Source organism: Eulemur rufifrons, chromosome 5, assembly GCF_041146395.1.
Source record: "Eulemur rufifrons isolate Redbay chromosome 5, OSU_ERuf_1, whole genome shotgun sequence".
Classification (NCBI taxonomy): domain Eukaryota; kingdom Metazoa; phylum Chordata; class Mammalia; order Primates; family Lemuridae; genus Eulemur; species Eulemur rufifrons.
In genome coordinates, this window is record NC_090987.1 from 10,568,734 (window position 1) to 10,589,197 (window position 20,464).

Genomic DNA, 20,464 nt, shown 5'->3' on the forward strand with positions numbered 1-20,464 from the left:
ACATGGTTAGCCTTTTACCTTCTTTTTTAAATATATTAAGTGACCAGGCACAAGGAATCTAAAATGGTATGTAAATTATGACTATAATTCTTTATAGACATGAAAATTCTATGAAAATATGACGCTTGGGACAAGTGTTATAAGATATTAAAGAAAAAAGGAAAATAGTTGTAATGTGTATACTTGAAATACGTCTGTTCAAGATACTTATACGCACGTATGGATGCAAACCCCATTCCTATACTGTTTTTATTTAAAAGGTAAAAATAACAACATCCAGGGCTAATAGGAAAAAACAGTAAACTAATCAAGCAATGTGTGACTTCAAGTTCATTAAACTGTCTGATATATGTAGATAGTAGAAAATGCATGAAGCACTGCTCAAAGAATTTTATAATTATAAACTTATAATAAAATTTTAATTGTAAGAATTCTCCTAATAGCTGACACATTCTTATATTATTTTTAAAATAGCCAGTCTGTGTACTTTCATGACAAAAGGTAAATTTTTGTATATGATAAATCACATAGCTGTTGTGATTACAAAGTATGATGACTGTTAACAAATTATCAGAATTTATACACTGACACAAGGTAACAGTTGTCACCTGGAGTGGGCCACAGACTCCCATGTACTGAGAAAATTTTATGTATTTCTTTTAGAATTCTCTTGAGTTTCAATTTTAAAATTCAACATTAAAATTTTTAAAGTTTAATTTATATAAATATATGCTGTATTCATATATGTATAGTCACATCTTTGTGCCCTCAGGAAAAAGTCTATCATAGTATTTGTATGAACTGGAATAAGTATGACACACCACAGAAGCAAATTTGCATAAAGGGTAAGATGGTCAGCCTATTCAAAAAGGAGCTAAGAAAACTGAACAGGTTGTACAGAATTCCTATCTTGTGGTTGCTATTTTCTAAGAATTTTTACCAAGGAGATATAGGTACAAAATAATAAATGGGAGGAGGAATTAAAAGAAATACAGCACTTAAAAGAATAAAATTAATATCATTTCAGGGAAAGACACAAAGACATGGTTAAGATAATTAAAGAGATTGAGGAACTACTGGACCTTCAAGTCATATAACCCTCAACTCACAAATCTTTCAAGCCCAAACTTAATGTCCAAATTGGCGCACACACTGACACCTTTATGGTCTGGTGAACTACAGAAAACAAAACGTATTTTAAGTGAAAGATACTTACATACATTTTTAGAGGATAAGTAAAAACCATTAAATTTAATTATTATTTAACTTCAAAATATAAAAAAGTGATTATACACAAGCTCAGAGAGACTTATCTAAATAATTTTCAAGCAGACTCTAGAGTACTCTAAGACTTGACTTCTTACCTTGAAACATCCATGTAGGACAAATAATTTGGAACTGGGTAAACATCAAGTTGAACAAGTTCTAGGAGGGAAAAAAACCCACAAAAACATCACTATCTCAATGATACAAAGACTCTTTTTGTATGTCAAATATCATTACTGTGCTTTATTCTCCATTGTTTGTTTAGTTTAAGAAGTACAATACATCCATTTGTTCAACTTTGAAACCACAGGAAAGTAAAAAACTTCCAATTTAATCACAAGATCTTATTCAGAGATTGAAATAAATCACTCATTCTACCTTCCTACCTCTTTCCTATCCATTTCCTGTGGTTCTCCTCTTATGTTATGCATGCTAAATTATATCCAGAAGATTAACTGAATAAATGCTCTAACACTCAGGGTTTCTTCCATAAAACCAAATGCATCTTGTCTTTTATCTTCATCACTCTACTGAAGCAGCACTCTGGAGGGTCACAAATGACTTCTCAAATCTGAAACTCCTTCTCAAAACTTTTGGATATATGACACCATTACCCAGCTAGGGCTTTGTTTCTTGGACAGAGTAGATTCTAAATGTCCTTCTGCTTCTCTAAACACTTAGCAAGTAATTCACGTTTTTAGCTCCTATCTAGTTGCCCACTCTGGCCCCAGTTAACTGTGAGGGTTTGTAAGTTGACTTTTGGTACCAGGTCTCTCTGCCCCTTCAGTTGCCTTACTTCTCTGGCTTCAGGTATCATGTCTGAGCAGATGAGTCTTAAATCAACATCTATAACCCTGATTATAAGTTCCCATTCGCTCACATGAAGCCCATCACAATAACTTAGGTTAGTAGAGTGGTAGATTAACTCACTTTTCTACCATTAATGCATTCTGTGCCATACTTTTAAATTAACAGTCTTACAGCATCATTTCCATCATGTCTCCTCCACTTAACAATCTCTACTGGTTCTCTATAGCTTACTGTACTAAGTTCAATGTTTCACTTCACCATCAGACCCCAAGATATGCATCCCATAATTACTTCTATGAGTTCAGAATTCCCTGTCTTCTCCCAAATGCTGAGCAAGCCACATTCAGATCATTTTCTCCCATTTTGTTCCCACTGGCTATCCAAATCCTATGACCCTTTGGTGCTCAGCGAAACTGATTACATTAGAATCTATGCTTATTTGAGGTTTGGCTTGTTTTTCTAATCAGGTGACAGTAAGCACATTAAAAAAAAATCCCTTATCTTTCAGAACTCATGAGCTACACTATGCATACTATGCATATGGTTTAGACAAGTGCTTGATAAACATTTGTTCAACCTATAGTAGTAACTACTTGCTCTCATTCAGTTTGCTGATCGTAGGGGATTGAAATCTTCACCTTAGCAAACATATGCCCATATGATCTTTTCTTTTTTGAAACTACCATGATTTTCAAATTCTAAGAGATCTTATTGAATGATTAAGACTCTTGCTTTACGATGTGGGTATATAATTCAGGTTTATCTTCGGTGAGGTCTTTGTTAGTGGAACATGAAACTGGAAATAAGGAATGAGTCCAAAATGGGATTTCCTTCCATTCTCCAGTATTAAGTCAAGGTTCTGGACTTACTATCTTACTGTAACAAGGTAGCCCACTTTCCCCCCTTCCCTTAAGCAAACGGACCAAAGCAAAAGTGGGAATAACTTAACTAAACATCACAATATGAGAAATAAATTAGAAACAATAAAATTTTCCTTTTGATTCCTTTAAATACCAAATCGGCATTTTTCTTTTATAACTTTTATCTTAGCAAAACTTAACACTTATTTTGCTAACTAAATGGGGAAAGAAAAACCAGGGAGGCAGACATGATGCTGCTGGTTAAATTCTTGGAATCAAAAGAGAAGCTTCGACGTGGTCTATGTTACATACCATTAGAAGAGGCATAGAGTGCCTTTAGGAAATAGCCACAGATGTTCAATGTCACCAATTGATTCCTTTCACAGTGCAAAACTTCAATGTTGTTGAAAATCATAGCATCTAGATCACCAAGTTTATTGTCTCTGAGGTCAAGCTGAGTGACATGCTGCAGAAAGTCCACTTCGTCTGCTATTAGCTTCCTAATTACGTTCAATCTTGAGGGGAAGAAACACAAATAGAGGTTACAGTTAAGTCCAGTGCTGTGAGTAAATGGCCACACCCTAATACGGTGAGCTAGCAAGAAAGAACACGATTTTCTCTGTATTGTAGTTCTCCATGATTTCTTGAATCTCAGCATCTGGCCTTGTTTCACTAACCAGATTCTCTGGTTATTTTTAGCTACAATTCACAATATATTCTGAAACACAAGTTAGACCATGAAGGCTAGGAAAGGAGCAAGCCCCACTGACTTTGCCTTAACTCATTTGAAGAGAGAAAAAATCCACTTAAGTATTTATTTCCAAAGAACTAGGTTGTAAAACTACTTACAGCATACTGAAAAGAACATAAGAAACAAAACCCAGAATAACCCATTAAGCACATCACAACTACAACGAACATCTAAGGAAGGAGAGAGGATGAGTAAGCAGGTAGATGGGCAGCATGAAGGAGGACAGAACTAAAGGGTGAGAAGGAAAAATCATGAATGGGAGTCGTATAACGAACAATGAACGACAGCAGCATAATGCACAGAGCCCCAGAGAACGGGCACCCGAGTACTGGGATTCCCAGCTGCTCAGGCCCGGGATGACTACCAAAGCCATCTCCACATATAAAACACTACTTCAAAGAGTAAAGTGCAGAAAACACTGACAACGTGGCATCTAAGATTCACCAAGAAATGACAGACTGAAGGACAAAAATGGGAATCAATAACTCCAGGATGGAGCGAGGCACAGGGAAAACCCCTGCCATGAGAACTGGGTAGCTCACGGGCTCAAGTTGCTGTGGATGATCCAGCACAAGATAACTAAGCAGCAATGGGGCCTAGGAACCAATATAACAGAGATACATTTAGCTTCAAAGGGGAGAAAAACAGCTGAAAATCTCAAATTTCCAGTTTGCTAGGCCATGCCTGATTCCTTTAAAAACAAACAACAACAAAACCCCTCCACTTTTCATTACAAAGCCAACAAAGTGCTGAGATTATGTACTTGATTAAAAGAGAATTAATACCAGGATGGAGTATAGGAAAAAGCCAAAATTTCTCTGTAGTGAATTTCTGACCTTTAAAAAAAGAAAATAAAACTATGGTAAATGAATTATTAAGAGCAACATCATAAAGCCACTGAAACACAAGGATGAGTGACAGCAAAGAGCCAGGCCTCGTCACATGCAAGTATAACATATGGCCTCTTCAAATGTCCCTACGACAATGTGTTTTTGGCTCCTTCTCTTTTTTTATTCCAGGTTGTAGGATTAAAAAACTGGCCTCAACCCAGCAATTTGCCTATTTCCAAATGCTCACTAGATTACTAGAATGTGTACACAGAATAAAAAAGAAAAAACAAATCTCATCTTGCATACAATAGACTGCAGGAATTTAAAAGATGTCCCATCTTCTTCCCAATCTACACTTTAAATAAACTTCATGAGGCATCATCTTCATTTGAAATAACCACACACACACATAATTTCATTATATTACTACTAAAATAATGAAAGTGTTGGTTTAATGAAGAGACAAAAGAAAATCTATAATCAAAGAAAAGTTAACATTTGGCTTAAATTGCCAACCCTTACCATAATTCAAATATCAAGTTTTTAGCCTCACACAGTAATTTACCTATTTAGGATGAATTGTATTATTATTATTATTTATAAAATTGATAAAATTATATGCATTTATAGTATACCACATGATGTTCTGAAGTATATATATATATATTGTGGAATGATTAAATCTAGCTAATTAACATGTGCATTATCTTACAGATTATCATTTTTGTGGTAAGAACACTTTACCTCCACTCTCTTAGCGTTTTCAAGAATACAATCTATTGTTAACTATACTCACCATGTTGTACTAGGATGAACTTTTTAAGAAGCAAAATGTGGTTAAAATTCCCTTCCAATAATCCCCTCAGTTAACACAGCTATTTTGTTTACTTTATAAACATTCACTGAGTAGCTCAGATGTGTGAGGAAGCACCAGGTCCTAGCCCCAGCTGGCAGCCCGACCTTTGCAAATGAGATCGTGAGCAAGTCACCTAACACCTGAGTCTAATTCTAATCTGTGAAATGAGGACAACACCTTCCTGGTCCTGCGAAGCAGCTGGGAAGATCAAATGAGAAATATGTGATGGTACTTTGTAAACTGTGAAGGGTGATGGTGATGATGGTGATGACGACAACCTGCAGCTTTTGACAGTAAGAGATGAATAACACAAGGCATTTGGAAACAGATTTCATCATTTCGTGAGGAGAGTCAGACATGTTTTAAACAATATAAGGACTACAAGTATGTGATAAGTGTCATAAATGTTGTATAAAACACAGAGAATGGTCAAAAAAGATCCTAAGAAAAAGGAAGCATCTCATCTGAATCCCAAGAGTACTGGGAATCTAACCAGTTGTAAATGGGAGAAGAGCAGCAGCCCAGGAGGAAGTGGCAGAATGGCCTCTGCACTGAAGAGCAGGGCACAAGGTGACCTCATGCCGGCACGCACGGATTCCTCAGGAGCACAGGGGATATGAGAGGAGAGAGAATGTGGCTAGGAAGATGGGGCAGTCAATATTTATCAAGGACTGTGCCTACTACCTGCTAACACTGGGGCTCAAGGATAAATAAGAGCAGTGCCTAAACTATCTCTGGTGAAGGACCTATTTTCTAAGCTTGTCATTCATCACAGGCTGATGTACAGCCCACTGCACACAACCAGTACCCAGCTCACGCCCTCACACCACATGCAACTCACCGTGCAAGTCTGACGACACCTGAACTAGTGAATTCCCTGTACAATGAGATGAGTCTACTCATAAATCACTTGGATGTTGTGGCAATGTCAAATCAGTATACATTTCTAAAATATTAGTCTCAAATTCTATACACATGTCATCGTGGAAAAGTAGCAAATAGTTGGTTTGCCAGCACGGGCTGGAGGACCGCACTTGAGCAGCTCTGAGATGGAGCCTCATCCTCAAGGGACTCACAGGCTAGTGGGCTGAAGCCAAACGTGAGTGTTGAATACCTCGAACTAGAGAACAGGAGGGGAGGCTCTGAGCAAGGCTGTGCTTGCTCGAGAGGCTGTACGACGGAGGCAACAGTCACAGTGAGAAGAAAAAGGAAGGGACGTGAGTGAAACGAGTGTAAAAGAAGAACAGATAGACTCTGATGGTAGACTAGAAACAGAGCCAAAAGGTGTGTTTGGGAAACCAATGAGGTGGTGCTGCTCTCAGCAGAAACGAATCCAGGGGAAAGAACTGGTTGAGTAAAGAAGGACAGTGAACTCCGTTTCGCATGTACTTGGCTGAATGTGTCAGTAAGGCAAACTAAGGAGAAATTATCCAGCTGGCAGCTGAAGTGAAACTGGTCCCAAGAACAGAAGAGTTAGGGAAAGATTGAGGGATGTTTAACATTGAGATGAAAACTGCAAGATGAAGCCCGAGAATACATGCAACTACCAAGGGAGAAGACAGGGATGGAAAGAGAAGTGACCGAGGGGAGAGATGAGGGTAACAGCCACATTTTGGGCTGAGAGGAGGAGGAGAAGGAGGAGGGGAAGGAGGAAGAGGAATTATGATGCCATAAAAGAAATATCAGACTCTAAGTACTTATATATATAAGGAAAAGAATAAGATTAAAAATGATCACTTAATCTGATGCAACATTTCTATTTAAAGGAATAAAACATTCAATAAAATTAGCCTTTTGCTTAGAGAAACTAAGTGAAACTCCCCTTAAATGTCTCCACTAGCTTCAATTTAAAGTATTAAGGCAGAATCAGAGCAAAATCTGATCTGGTTTTTCCTTCCTCACCTCAGGAAGGAAGCAGTTATCTACTCACAGTCATTCAACAGTTACAGAGTGTCCAGTGTCTCTTCTGATATTTAAATATCTTGTAGGTGATGTCATTAAAGAGACTCAAGCTAGAACTAGAAATCTGAAGAACTTATAAAGCACTTACTAAGAATCATTACTTTTGGACATATTAGATTGATCTTATTTGTAAGCTAATTCAGGTCAAGAAAAATATCTTCTTACAGTACCAGGTAACTCAGAAATCATCTCATGCTTGTTACCTAATGTCAATGCAACCCATTGTCCTTGGCTCTAACAAAGTTGTACCACTGGGTGGCTGAATAAAAAGGGCCTAAATTCTCGACTAAGGGTTTGCTAAATCTTAGTGACTCGTAGGCAAATAAGGTTAATAATTTGGAAAATAAATTAATATGACAAAATGTTTAGTTCTCTGTCTTGTCACATCCAATAAGTTCTCAAAGTCAGATAAATTATAACCATTTGTACCTCCAAATTAAGAATTCTAGAACTGCAAATTGCTAACATTTCCCCAGGTGGGACAGGCCTTATTCCTTTAGTCTGAGGAACGGTGAAGCCAAACAATTCTTTGAGGGACTGAACTATACAGGTTTCTAGGCCCAATCATATGAATGGAGAACAGGGAGCGAAAGATGATGCTACTTCATGCTGATGAAACTGAGCAAGCCTGCGTAAGGGTGTGGGGTTATCAGGAGAGGAAAGTGGACACAACACAAGGAAAGAACCACCTTTTGACAAAGAGAAAGGAGTAAAGATGCCAGGAATGACAGCTGAGCAGGTTCCACAAACACAGAGGAGTCCTCAATCAGGTAAGGATAACAAAACATATCACTTGCTGGGAGCGCTAGGGAATTTAATTCTCTCTACAACTCTGTGAATTAAGTTCTATTATTAACCACAATTTATAGATGGAAACACAGGGGCATGGAAACATTAAATATATTGCCCAAAATTTAACTTTGCTAGTATGTGGTCATCAATCCCTGCCAATTGGGGGAATTATTAATAGTTTGGTTGAAAAAGTATCATACAGGGCAAGTCAGTATTAAGGCCAGCCCTATATGTTGCTTTGCAGGAACTCAAGCGCATGAAAAGCTCTTGTTTTTCCTTAAAACAGAGAAACTTAGAACAGCGTCCCCCTGTGCACTGGTTCTCTATGTATTAGAAACTAAAGCTGAACCTTACTTACGAAGGGCAGACTCCTGATCATGTAGCAAGGACTGTGCTACTAGTTCCAGTTAGGGTTTAGTGTGATCAGGATTCAGAATGCAGGTTCCTTGTTTTTGCAAGGGTGAGAATGGAGGTTTTCTAGCCTAACTTTGGTTTTACGGGAGATTATGAGTTTCATATTTTAGCAAACAATGGTAAACTAAGGCAGAGTTACTGGATAAAGAGAGGAAATTAAAATAAATAAGTAAAATAAATTTAACTTAATAGATACATTATCTTAAGGAAGCCAAGAAAGAAAAAAAATTAAGAAAGGGGAGATGATTAACTGAAGTCAGATGCCTCAGGTAAGCCACAGAAAAGGACTGAAAGAGAAAAATATCCACTTTGCTCTCTACGATTTGATTTTCATCCACCATAAATAGCTCTCTCACTCAATGGCCGTATCTATTATCATATAAAACTCGGTTCAAATTTGCAAAACAAAGTAGGACCCTAGGACACCAAAATCTCACCAAAAGTGATATAACACCAACCTCCCCCCCCAAATATAAACCAACCACTCAAATGAGATATATTTCTCAAAAATGATTACCTTAGATCCACATGTTTAACGTGAGGCATTTTTCTTAAAGCCTGTAGCCTAAGGGTCTCCATACAGTTTCCAGACATACAAAGTTTATCCACAGCAGTCAATTTCTCCAATACCTCTGGAATGTCAGTAAATTCATTGAAAGAAAGACCAAGATAACTAAGCTGGTGCATGTTCTCCAACTCAGCAGGAAGGGACTGAAGAAAGTTTCCATCCAACAAAAATGTCTGTAAGCTATTAAAGAAAACATAAGAATCACAAAGAATGTGTAAATTTCACATCTTTATTATTAACATACAAGTTCCATAAGTATAGATCATATTACTAGAAAATGTACTACTCTTTGCAAAATGCATAAAGGCAGAGCCCGAGGCAATAATGGACCAGAGAGAAATTATCAGAGATAGGCATCTTAATCTTATTGAAAATGAGAGGTATGACCAATTTTCCCAAGTTGGATAGGCACAAATGGGAACAACGTGAACTAATTGTGGTGTGAATCAGCCCAAATACCCACCTTTCCTTGTTATTTCTTAAAATTAATTTCTAAGTCTTAGAATTCAACATAACTCAGAAAATGAGAAAGTAACAACCTCCCACATGTTTAGACATAGTCATCCACAGGAATCTTCAGTTCTAAACAAGAATATTTTAATATTTTACAAAATTCTAAAGAATATAAACCTAAGGCCGGGCACGGTGGCTCACGCCTGTAATCCTAGCACTCTGAGAGGCCGAGGTGGGTGGATTGTTTGAGCTCAGGAGTTCGAGACCCGCCTGAGCAAGAGCGAGACCCCGTCTCTACTAAAGAAATTAGCTGGACAACTAAAAATACATAGAAAAAAATTAGCCGGGCATGGTGGCATGTGCCTGTAGTCCCAGCTACTTGGGAGGCTGAGGCAGGAGGATTGCTTGAGCCCAGGAATTTGAGGTTGCTGTGAGCTAGGCTGATGCCACGGCACTCTAGCCTGGGCAACAGAGTGAGACCTGTCTTAAAAAAAAAATATATATATATATAAACCTAATAAATGAACTCTCCACACAGACCACACAGTGCCTAACTGCCTAATTTCTTGATTTGGGGCCAAGCCTTACATGACCAACAGAACAGGTTAACTAATCTCATGATGCAGTTTCCCTGGGCTTTCTGGACACGCCCCCCCAGTGGGGTGTAAAGTACGCACTTGTGCATAGCTCCAACAGCTGCTGGGACTGCTCGCAGGGCATTGCAGGACACATTCAGCTCTGCCAGGGTTGGAATACTGCAGACTGCTAATGGGAAGTCTCCTAAATGATTATTGGAAAGGTTAAGACTCTTCAACTTGGTGAACCTATTACAATAAAAAGGAAAAAAGACAAATGTCACAGATGCAAACATCACATAATTTAGCATAGCCTTATAATCTAGCCTGACTCCCAAAATCAACTGTGGAGGAAATGGAGCCCTCGGAGGTTAAGGACGACAGAGCAGAGCCAGAATGCACATCTTCTGACCCTTAAGGCCAGTGTTTTTTACCTAAAATGTAAACATTCTATTTAAAAACAAACTTGTGACTCTTAAATAAGGTTGAATATTTGAGGAAGTGAGTTCTGTTGGAGTAAGTTTTCTAGCTGTATCCCGGCTTAATTAACACACATGTACATGGTCCCAGTGAGGGGGGGCTGGAGCTGGCCCTTCTGGATTCTGTGTTGTTACAGACAAGTCAAAAACCCAAAACCGAAATAATAAAAACTTAACAATTTATCGAAACGACACTCTAAGGGAACCAGGACTTTGTTCCGGATTTAAAAACCAATTATCATTCTCAATCTCAATACAACACTTGATACTGCTGGCCACGCACCCCTCCTTGAAAAGCTTTTCTCATTTCAGTTTAACAGCATTTTCCTCACGTGGTTTCTTCCCAGCTCTCTTAAACCCTCTTCTCCTCTTTACCTTCTTTTTTCTCTTCTTCATCTCCTCTTCCTCACTCCTAATTGAAGTACTCCTCACAGATCCGTTGTCAGTTTTAGTCTCTCTACATTGTCTTCCTTGGAAATCTTTTTACTATGATGGGAACAACTCTGTCAATCCCATCACACTCCAGCTCCTCTCCGGATCTGCCCTACAACATTTCTAGCCCAAAATTGAACTTACCATCTTTATTCCAAACCAGCACTTCCTCCTGTTCTATTTTTGTTGATGGCTCTTTCATTTCATTTTCTCAGTTGCCCAAGCAACTAAAGCATGAAAGAAGCTATCTTTACTTTTTTTTTTTACTTTACTTTTTATTTTGTTGTGCACCCTTACATTGGATCCATTGCTGACCTCTACACCATTTCTAGATAAGAATCAGATCAGTGGCTGCATTATGCTAATTCTTTTAAAAACTGTCCAAGTCTAATACTAGGCAGTATGTACTTGCCTAGAACAGATGCACACATCCGAAAAATAAATTCAATTCAACCCAATCCAATGCAACATGATAGTTTTAAAGAAATTATCATGTGACCTACTTGTCAGATTCTATAATAAAAAAGTTGAGCTTTATTCTAAATAGATAAATAATAAAAGTTTATTCTAAACAGAGAGCTGACAATGTACCTATTTGACAGGTTGAAAGTATTACCTTGATACCTATTTTCTTGGATGGCTGCTTAGGGTCCACAATTTTTGAGAGGGTAAATGAGTCCTGAAATAGGATTGCCTGATAAAACACAGGACATCCAGTTAAATTTGAGTTTCAAATAAACAATAAATATTTTTTATATGAATATGTCCCAAATATTGCATGGGACATACTTATACTAAAAAATTAATTATTTATATGAAATTCAAATTGAACTGGTGCTCATTTTTCCCTCTACTAAATCTGGCAACTCTGAGATAAAATGTTTGTTCTAGTCATCACAGATGAAACTGCTGTTCCAGTCCAAACAAAAACAGCATCCTACTTTTCTAGATGCTTTTACTCATTTGATAGAACTGGCCACAGTTTTTAAATTTACATGCAATTAAACTGAATTTTAAAAGGAAGTTCCTCTAGGAGGGAAAATGATCCACTAGACATTATCCAACACAATACAGTACACAGACTTTTCAGAAAGTGGGGAAATGGACGGATTTCAGAGCCAGTAATTACTCAAGATGGGAAACAGAAGTATTGGCTTTTGGGAAAGTGTAAGTCAGTAACAGAGGGTGGAGAAGGTATAATTCATCTATGCAAACAAATTTACTAGGACCATGTCACTCCTGAGGACAAAGGAAAGCAGAAGCAAGTTGAATGAGTAAAACGCAGTTGACAAACTTAAAAGGAAGAGGGAGAAAAAACCTCTTAATTATTTCCCATTTGTTTTATGTATATAAAAATATTTGGTATTTTAAAGTATCCACCAGTTCTAAATATAAAGAGAAAGAGGTTATTTTCTACATCAACCCAATGATAAAACACTACCAGACAGACATAAAGAGACCTGCCCTCAGTCCCGGGGCCAAGTGCCCCCAGAGAACAAGGGGTCGGCACACTGTTCCTGGAGCAGCAAGGCCTGGTAGGAAACCACTGGCCCCAGGTGGCTATTGAGCACATGAAACTGGACTAGTCCAGATCCAGATGCTCTCTAATTATAAAATACAGACTAGATTTCAAAGATTTAATACAAAAAAAGAATGTAAACTATCTCATACATTTCTTAGAACTATTAATAATTTTGATATACTAGATTAAATAAAATACACTATTAAAATTAATTCTGTGGCTTACATTATATTGCTACTAGAGAAGCACTCTCTCCCCCTCCTATGAGTAATCAGGACCCTGGAATTCCCTACCCAACTGATCACAATACTGTCTGCAGAGCTTATACGGGCCCCTTCCCTGGGTTCATCCTCCCACTTAGGTGCACCCATAGGCCCTAGAGTGGGCGGAGATTGGACCTGTGGGCTGCAGTGTCCGTACCCTTGCAAGGTGAGGGATGGAGCTGGAGATGGGAAGAGAAGAGTGGGGGCTGCTGGCCTAGCTCTGCCCACGCTGCTCAATATTCAGTGAGGAATCCCAAGGTGTCTGAGGATTCTAAATTTGAATCTATGCTTCCAGGACATTATATGGTATGTGGGTCTCCATTTATACTCTTACCCTAGACCTTTAAATTTTAAGAGCTGATGTGATTTACAAGTATCCTCAATGTCTCCTTCCTTCTCACCACATTCTTCACTCCCCTCACATTCCTCCCCATGCAGCCAATGCCCCCAAACTCCTCCCAGGGAAGAACACAGTGTTCAGCAGAGACTTGTTTACCAAATAAAGCATGGACTGCTTCTGAGAACCTGAGTTCTGGATCAGAACACATCAATCAATATTAAAATTCATCTCTGTTGGTAACTCTAAGCCTTAGTGTTCTTAGAGTTCCACTTTTTCTTTACAGATGTGGAAAACAGTCACATTATAGGCATTTGCAGATGAAAAAAACCCTTTCAGAGAAAAGACAAAGGGAAGGTCCACATAGAATTCACCTCCCTTTGGTACTTAAAATAGGTGAAACAGATACCTGGAGACGATATTTAAGTTATGAGAGATATGAGAGCAAAATGGTGAGTGGATGGATGACCTTTCCACACTTTGCCTTCATTTTAAAAGAATGAAGAGGAGAGAGCAAGGTGACAGCACGCTATTACGGAAGAAAAGACTAGAAATCTGTCTCTATGACAAAACATAAGACTTAGCTCTGCCATGGTAATAGGTAAGCCAGATAAATTATGAAATGTGCACAGACCCAGATTATAAAATAAAATTGGCTATTTTGGGGGAAATACATTTGTTTTTAAATACATTGTTTAAATTATTTTAAACTAATATTTCAGTTCACTCAGGTTACAGATACTTCCTCATAGCTGTCCAACAGAGGAAAGTAGAGAGCATCAGAGCATCACAGAATTTAAGATAAGCAAAACATATTTTAATGATGACTGTTCTAACTGTAGTGGTCAGATTAGTAATAACAAGGTAATCGTTATTCTAATTAATGCTTCAGAAACTGAAAGGACAAGGAACCTACTTTTTTTTTAAAGCATTTCTTGTTACACATGTATATTCACACATAGTACCAAGACTAAAGAAAATTAAAGTAGATGCTGTGGTATGAATGTTTGTCTCCCCAAAATTTCTCTCTCCACTTAATACCTAATATGATAGTATTAAGAGGTGGGGCCCTGAGCAGGTGAGATTATATTGAGGAATGAGATTAGTGCCCTTTATAAAAGAGGTTGGAGGGACTACCTTGCCCCTTCTGCCACCTGAGGGTGCAGGGGGAAAGCAGCATCTTTGAAGCAGAGGTTGAGCCCTCACTAAATATCAAAACTGCTGGTGCCCTGAACTTGGAATTCCCAGCTTCTAGGACTGTAAGCAATAAATTTCTACAGTGTACACATTACCCAGTTTAAGGTACATATAACATGTAACATGACACATGTTACAGTTTTGCATTTAGCAAATGGCAATAACATTGTGGGAGTTTAGACTCAGGTCTGACTTACTCCAAAGCTCCAAGGCATACTTTTGTTTTTTAATACCAAGAGTCACAGAAAAGCACAATCAGCTAAATATACTTGATAACCTACAAAGACAAAAAACTATAACTGTAATGTGTTTACAAACAAACCTTAAAGTCTCTTTCAAACCAGGCATCCTAAGTTCCACATAACAAAATACATAACCGTTTGCCCAGGGTTGGGTCTTGATGTGGTAGAAAGTCAAAAGTAGGGACACGGAAAAGATGGTAGAATGGAGCCAATAATATCACCACTCTGACAAAGTAATGGTATTTTCTTTAATTTGTATCTCCTACTGTATTTACATCATAAAACAAAAGTATAGTAACAATGACACTGGATCTAGACAAAATGTGCCAAACTATCCAGGGGTGTGATCTATTAACATCTTTACCTTTTCCTTCCTTTCTCCAACTTCACAGTCATAACTAATTAACAGCAAAGCAAAGCAGGAATAGCTCACACCTTAAAACTGCTATTGAGGCAACAGAGCCATCATTCGTTTTGTCCCTGTATTTATCTAGTTTCCCTTTCAATCTAGACAACACGTATTACTGTCTACACTTAGCTGTAAATGGATTTTTTTGCTCAGTTACTAAATTTTGAGGCATAGTCTTCCAATCTTTCAAGAATAATTTGCTTATTACCACCTTAAATAAATTACACAACTCTACAAAAGAGATAAGTGCTTAGTTTCTTAATCAGAAAAGTTAAAATGCACCAAATTCATGAGTTCAACTTCCCTACATTTATGAGGTAATACGTAAAAGTTTTAAAATAGGTCAACCACAGTTCAACAGCTTATTTCATTCTGGCTTCCAAAAAACTATTTGGGAGTGAGTGCTCCTTAGAAAATGAAGTGAGGTCGTTTTTGTCCAAGGGTAGAGAATAAAAAAAGCTAATGTTCTACAATATCAAAGTTGAAAGAAACAAACAAATATACACAAATGTAGCCAATCTCTATATACTTCCTCCTGGGCTTGTTCTGTCGTGATAAGGCATGCTTAATCCTTTTTTCTTTCTTAGTATTTCTTCATTCAGTCTATCCACACTCAAAAATTTATGTACGAAGTTTATATTTTGCACTTGAGTTACAGGAATAGCTATATATACTTGTAAGTATTTAGGAAATAAAAACAAATACATAGCATGATGACTATTTGGAGATATGATATTAATTTGTTTTAGATACATCTAAATCCTTAGTAACTTCCTTCCAGGAACTTAGGATATACATGACACACTTGGAAAGCTTGACTATAAAATAACAGTATGATGGAACTAGTTCTATTTTTAAATGTATTCCAAATGTACTTAAAATGAGTTTCACAGATGACCCTCGTTGTTTTTCCTCAATGAATCTAACAGAGAAAAATCAATATTTTCTTAAAAAATTAATACTCACCACAAGTGGGTCAATTAAAAGAGATTCCCTAGATGAATGGATTTCTATTTCACAGTAACAGCCCATGTTTATTTTGTTTTTTTCCTTGTGGAGGAACACGCTAACACACTTCAGAAATTATTGGGCTTCAGTATTAAGTTATGAAGGAGGTGCTCAAAGGCTGGACTTGTAAGCCTAGCTTTGGGCTTAGACCCCTGCTTTGCATTAATTATGAAAAGCAGGATCCCTGATGACTTAGAGTGACTCTATCTCAGTGGAGAGTTGCCAGGCTGTCAGTGCTCTAATAAGATTCACTATATTTGCTTTTAAGAGAACAGACTGATTTTGTGTGATTACCAAAACAATAATGCTTATTTTAACAAAATGAGTCAAACTACAGCAGCATATAAGGAAAAAGTAAACAGTCTCTCCTACTTCCTTCCGAATCCCATCCTTCTGAGATAGCCAGTGTCAATGGTTTGGTATATATCCTTTCAAAGCTTTCCTCCTTGTAAAACATATACTTGCATAGATAGGACAGCCCCCTCCTTATTTTTTTGAATGGGATTATACCACACATTTTCTTCTACAACTTGTTTTCTTGTCTAATACAAACAGATCATCTTTCTGAATCAGTACATAAAAATCTAACTCAATCTTTTTCAAAGCTGCGTAATACACAGAGTACAGTGGTAAGAAAATTTATTCCATTCCTCCACTGATTGCCTTTAGGAGTACCTCCAGTTTTTCTGCTGTTAAAATTCTGCAAGAAACATCCCAGTCACGTATCCACTTGTGCATCAATGATTTTATTTTGCAGCATGTATACCTAATGCCTCATCCCTAATTCTGAAATCCAAAAGACTCTGGAAATTGACACATTTTTCATTGACTTACGTGGTAGCAAAAGCTGACCTGAACTGATGTGAATATGCATTTGTTCTCTCTAGAAATATGAATGTGTTTGCTAATGGCTGCTGTCCTAAACTCTGCTAGAGGTGTTATATAATATACAGTATATGCACCATGTTATCTTTATATAATCTGAAAACCTCTGAAATCTGAAACACAAATGGCCTTAAGACTTTTGGATAAAGGACTGACTCTCTACTTCTAAAGTATAACTAATGGGCCCAAGAGTATATACAGTTTAAATTTTAATATGTACTGCAAAACTACAAAAAAGGTCGCAGAAATTCATACTCCCAATCAGCCACGTGAACGCGGATCTCTTTCCTCATGCTACTTTTTCACTAGCATTTAATGTCAAGATCTTTTCATTTTTGGCTGATCTAATGGGCAAAAATGATACCAGGTTATTTCAGTTTTTATTTTTCAGTGAAGTTGAGCTTCTCTTTGTGAAGAAGGGAGTGGTATTTGCAAATCTTCTTTGAGATACAGATTCACATCCTCTGCCCATTTTTCTATTGGGCTATTCATCTTCCATTTATCAGTTTGGAGGTGCTCCCCAAGTACTACCTGTCATGTATTGTCATATGCTACAAATATTCCCTCCCAGCCTACTGTTTAGCTTTTCCCACTCTGTTAATGGTGACTTTTGCTACACACTAATTTTTGATTTTTGTTTGCTCAAATTTGGCAATCTTTTCCATTATAGGGTATATATTTTTCACCTTGCTTGAGAAGCTCCTCTCACTTCACTCCAAAGTGGTACAAATGTTCTCCTGTATTTCCTTCTAATATTTAGCTATTTCATTTTTTACATTTGGATCTAAATTCCATATGGTATTTATTTTTACATGTAATCTTACATAGCGGTCTAACTATTTACTTTTTGGTAGCTAACTGTGTTAATATAATTTATTAAATAAATCATCCTTTCTGATATCCATTCAATTTAAATAAATTTCATATACTAGGAGAAGGGAGAACAAAAAGAGAAAGCTTAGTGCTGTTCTGATCAAATAGACAATGAGAAAACGTTAGATAAAAACTAGTTACATTTACTTTTTGTTTCTCTTTTCTTCAAGAGATTTTATAAAACCAAGTACACGCTGTTGTTCTTCCTAAGAGCACACCTTGTGGTTTTCAGCAGGTAAAGTGCTCCAATAAGACCATTAGTTTGACAGAGTAACTTTTCTAGCTTTATAAGGAACAATCTTGAAAAAGATATCAAAGTACTTTATAAAATGTGTACTGAATATGCTTGCTCTTAAACAATAGTTAAGAAATGAATGAGAGACAGATCACCAGTCAACAATTTCCTTGATTTATCTCCCACACACTCCTCAAATTCTGATTCCCTTAGTGTGGTGCTTTAATAGCTTAGGAACTTAGTCCTACAGCCATGTTTTAATATTTTTGCCCCTATCTAGGTATGATATAGGGCAACCTGCATGTGCTATAATAGTTATGTAAGGAAGCAAAATAATTTGCAAAAGACATAAAAGGCTGTCTTTCCTGGGTGCAGAAGAAAAGAAAGAGTACCTTTTGCCCCATGTTCCTCCTGGACTTGTCTGTGGTTGCACTGGCATGAGAAACATTTGACTGGCTGTGCCTGCTTCAGAACTGCTGGGAACACCTACCCTGTAGAAGGCATGACTCAACTCCCTTTGGCTCTCACACTGCTGTCCACACCCCTAAACTCTGCTGGCCTGTAACTGAACTTTCATCTCTTCTCAGTTTCTTGCTGCAGTGCTTTGCCTGTCCATCCCTGTATAACTTTTGAAATGAATGCACATGAACTTATACATGCCCTTCTGTTCTAAGGGCCAAGCAGTCCACCCAGTGGGCATCTGCCATTGTCTTCTGGGAGGCTCACAGGTGCATAGAGTGCTAATGTGGCACGTGACTAGCTTCTTAACACTTGAGCCAAAATAAACAGAAACCATCCTATCTGGAACCTAATCACCATAAATGACTCTTGGGATAAGCAAAAGAAGCATATCACTTTTTCAAATGACTAGAAAACAAAAATAAACACATGTATATTTTACTTGATAAAAATTAAAATTTACAGTCACAGAAGGATTGCATCATAATGTTCTAAAGAACTGCTTCATGGCTGCTGGGCACAGTGGCTCATGACTATAATGAGGCGAAAGTGGGAGGATCGCTTGAGGCCAGGAGTTCAAGACTGGCCTGGGCAACACAGCAAGACCCTGTCTCTACAAAAAAATTAGCTGGATATGGTGGCACATGCCTATAGTCTTAGCTACTAGGGAGACTGAGGCAGGAGAGTGGCTTCAGCCCAGGAGTTTGAAGCTGCAGTGAGCTATGATCACACCTCTGCATTCCAGCCTGGGCAACAAAGGGGCAAGATCCTTGTTTCAAAAAAAAAAGAAAGAAAGAAAGAAAAGAAAGAATTGCTGCAGATGCTAAAAATCAGAAAATCAAAGCTAAAACTCACAGACATAATTTTTTCAAAGTAATAATCAAAGAAACAGAGAGTGTTGGCAGTAAATACAATGGACATATTGCTATAATGGCAAATTAAAGCATTCCCTGAAGAGAGAAATTCTTATTTTAATCCCTATTTTAAAATAATTCAAACAAGAGGCACTTACTTGTTACCTACTATGTGCCAGGTGCTAGGCTAGGTTAACTCTATGGATGCAGCAGTGAACGAGACAGAGCCCCTGCCGACAGGATGGGGGAGGTGGGTGTGCAGGGGCAGGCTCTGTGAATCCAGTAAGCACATTACGTGGAAAACTACTCCAAATCATAAGACAGTGATTATGTGAAAATGCCAGTCACTAGATCTACAATAACCCCACAGCAACTAAATTCATTAAAACAATGAGTCATAAGCATAAATCTGTCGTTTTCTGATTCTTTTATAAATTAGCAATATAAGAATCAAAAGACAAGCAGTATGCTACACTTAAACATCTTTCAAGACAGTTTCTTTACTCAATTTATTCATGACTGCATTTTTTCACTTTCTCAACAACAGATCTGCCCACAGTGAGCCAATTTAATCACCGATACTATTCAACAGATGCTTAATATGAACCAACACACTAGTAGGACAAATTTTTAAAAAGTAAAAAGAACATTTCTATAAAAGGCAGAAAATGCATCACTATTTCTGTTCCTATTCTCAAAGCAAAGGTGAGAAGATCCACAAGTATATATACTTGGATAAAATTCCATTTGAGTCATACAAAGATATATAAAAATAAAAACCAGACCAGATCTATATCAAGGATACTAGATTACTAAAGGAATGAGAAAGTGAGAATAAACAAGAGCCAGAGAGAATAACTGTGTCATGAAAACGTGCTTAGACACGAGTAGCTTAAACTCCACATCACGAATAGGCCAAGGATATATGTCTGATAGCTAAATAGAAAAAAAAAAACCAACACCCAAAAGTTTACTAGGTATAATAAAACTCAGATGCTAGGATTGAACCATTCGTTCACTAAACATTTACTGCGTTCTTACTATGTGCAAAGGTGTTTGAAGCATGCAAATGTGAACTGGACATACTTTTCACCCTCCAAGAACTTGAAACAATTTGAGAACAAAGCTGCTA

The 20,464-nt window shown here is 37.4% G+C and overlaps 1 protein-coding gene across 1 annotated transcript in view; it reads right to left on the reverse strand.

Moving 5' to 3' along the window:
• The window catches only part of PHLPP1 (PH domain and leucine rich repeat protein phosphatase 1), a 187,031-nt gene that overhangs the window by 49,602 nt on the left and 116,965 nt on the right, over positions 1-20,464 (reverse strand). The window contains exons 5-8 of the mRNA XM_069468353.1: positions 10,240-10,386; positions 9,059-9,289; positions 3,249-3,451; positions 1,365-1,425 (exon numbers count right to left, since the gene is read on the reverse strand). Coding sequence (XP_069324454.1) covers positions 1,365-1,425; positions 3,249-3,451; positions 9,059-9,289; positions 10,240-10,386 — 642 coding nt within the window. The remainder of the gene's footprint in view (positions 1-1,364; positions 1,426-3,248; positions 3,452-9,058; positions 9,290-10,239; positions 10,387-20,464) is intronic.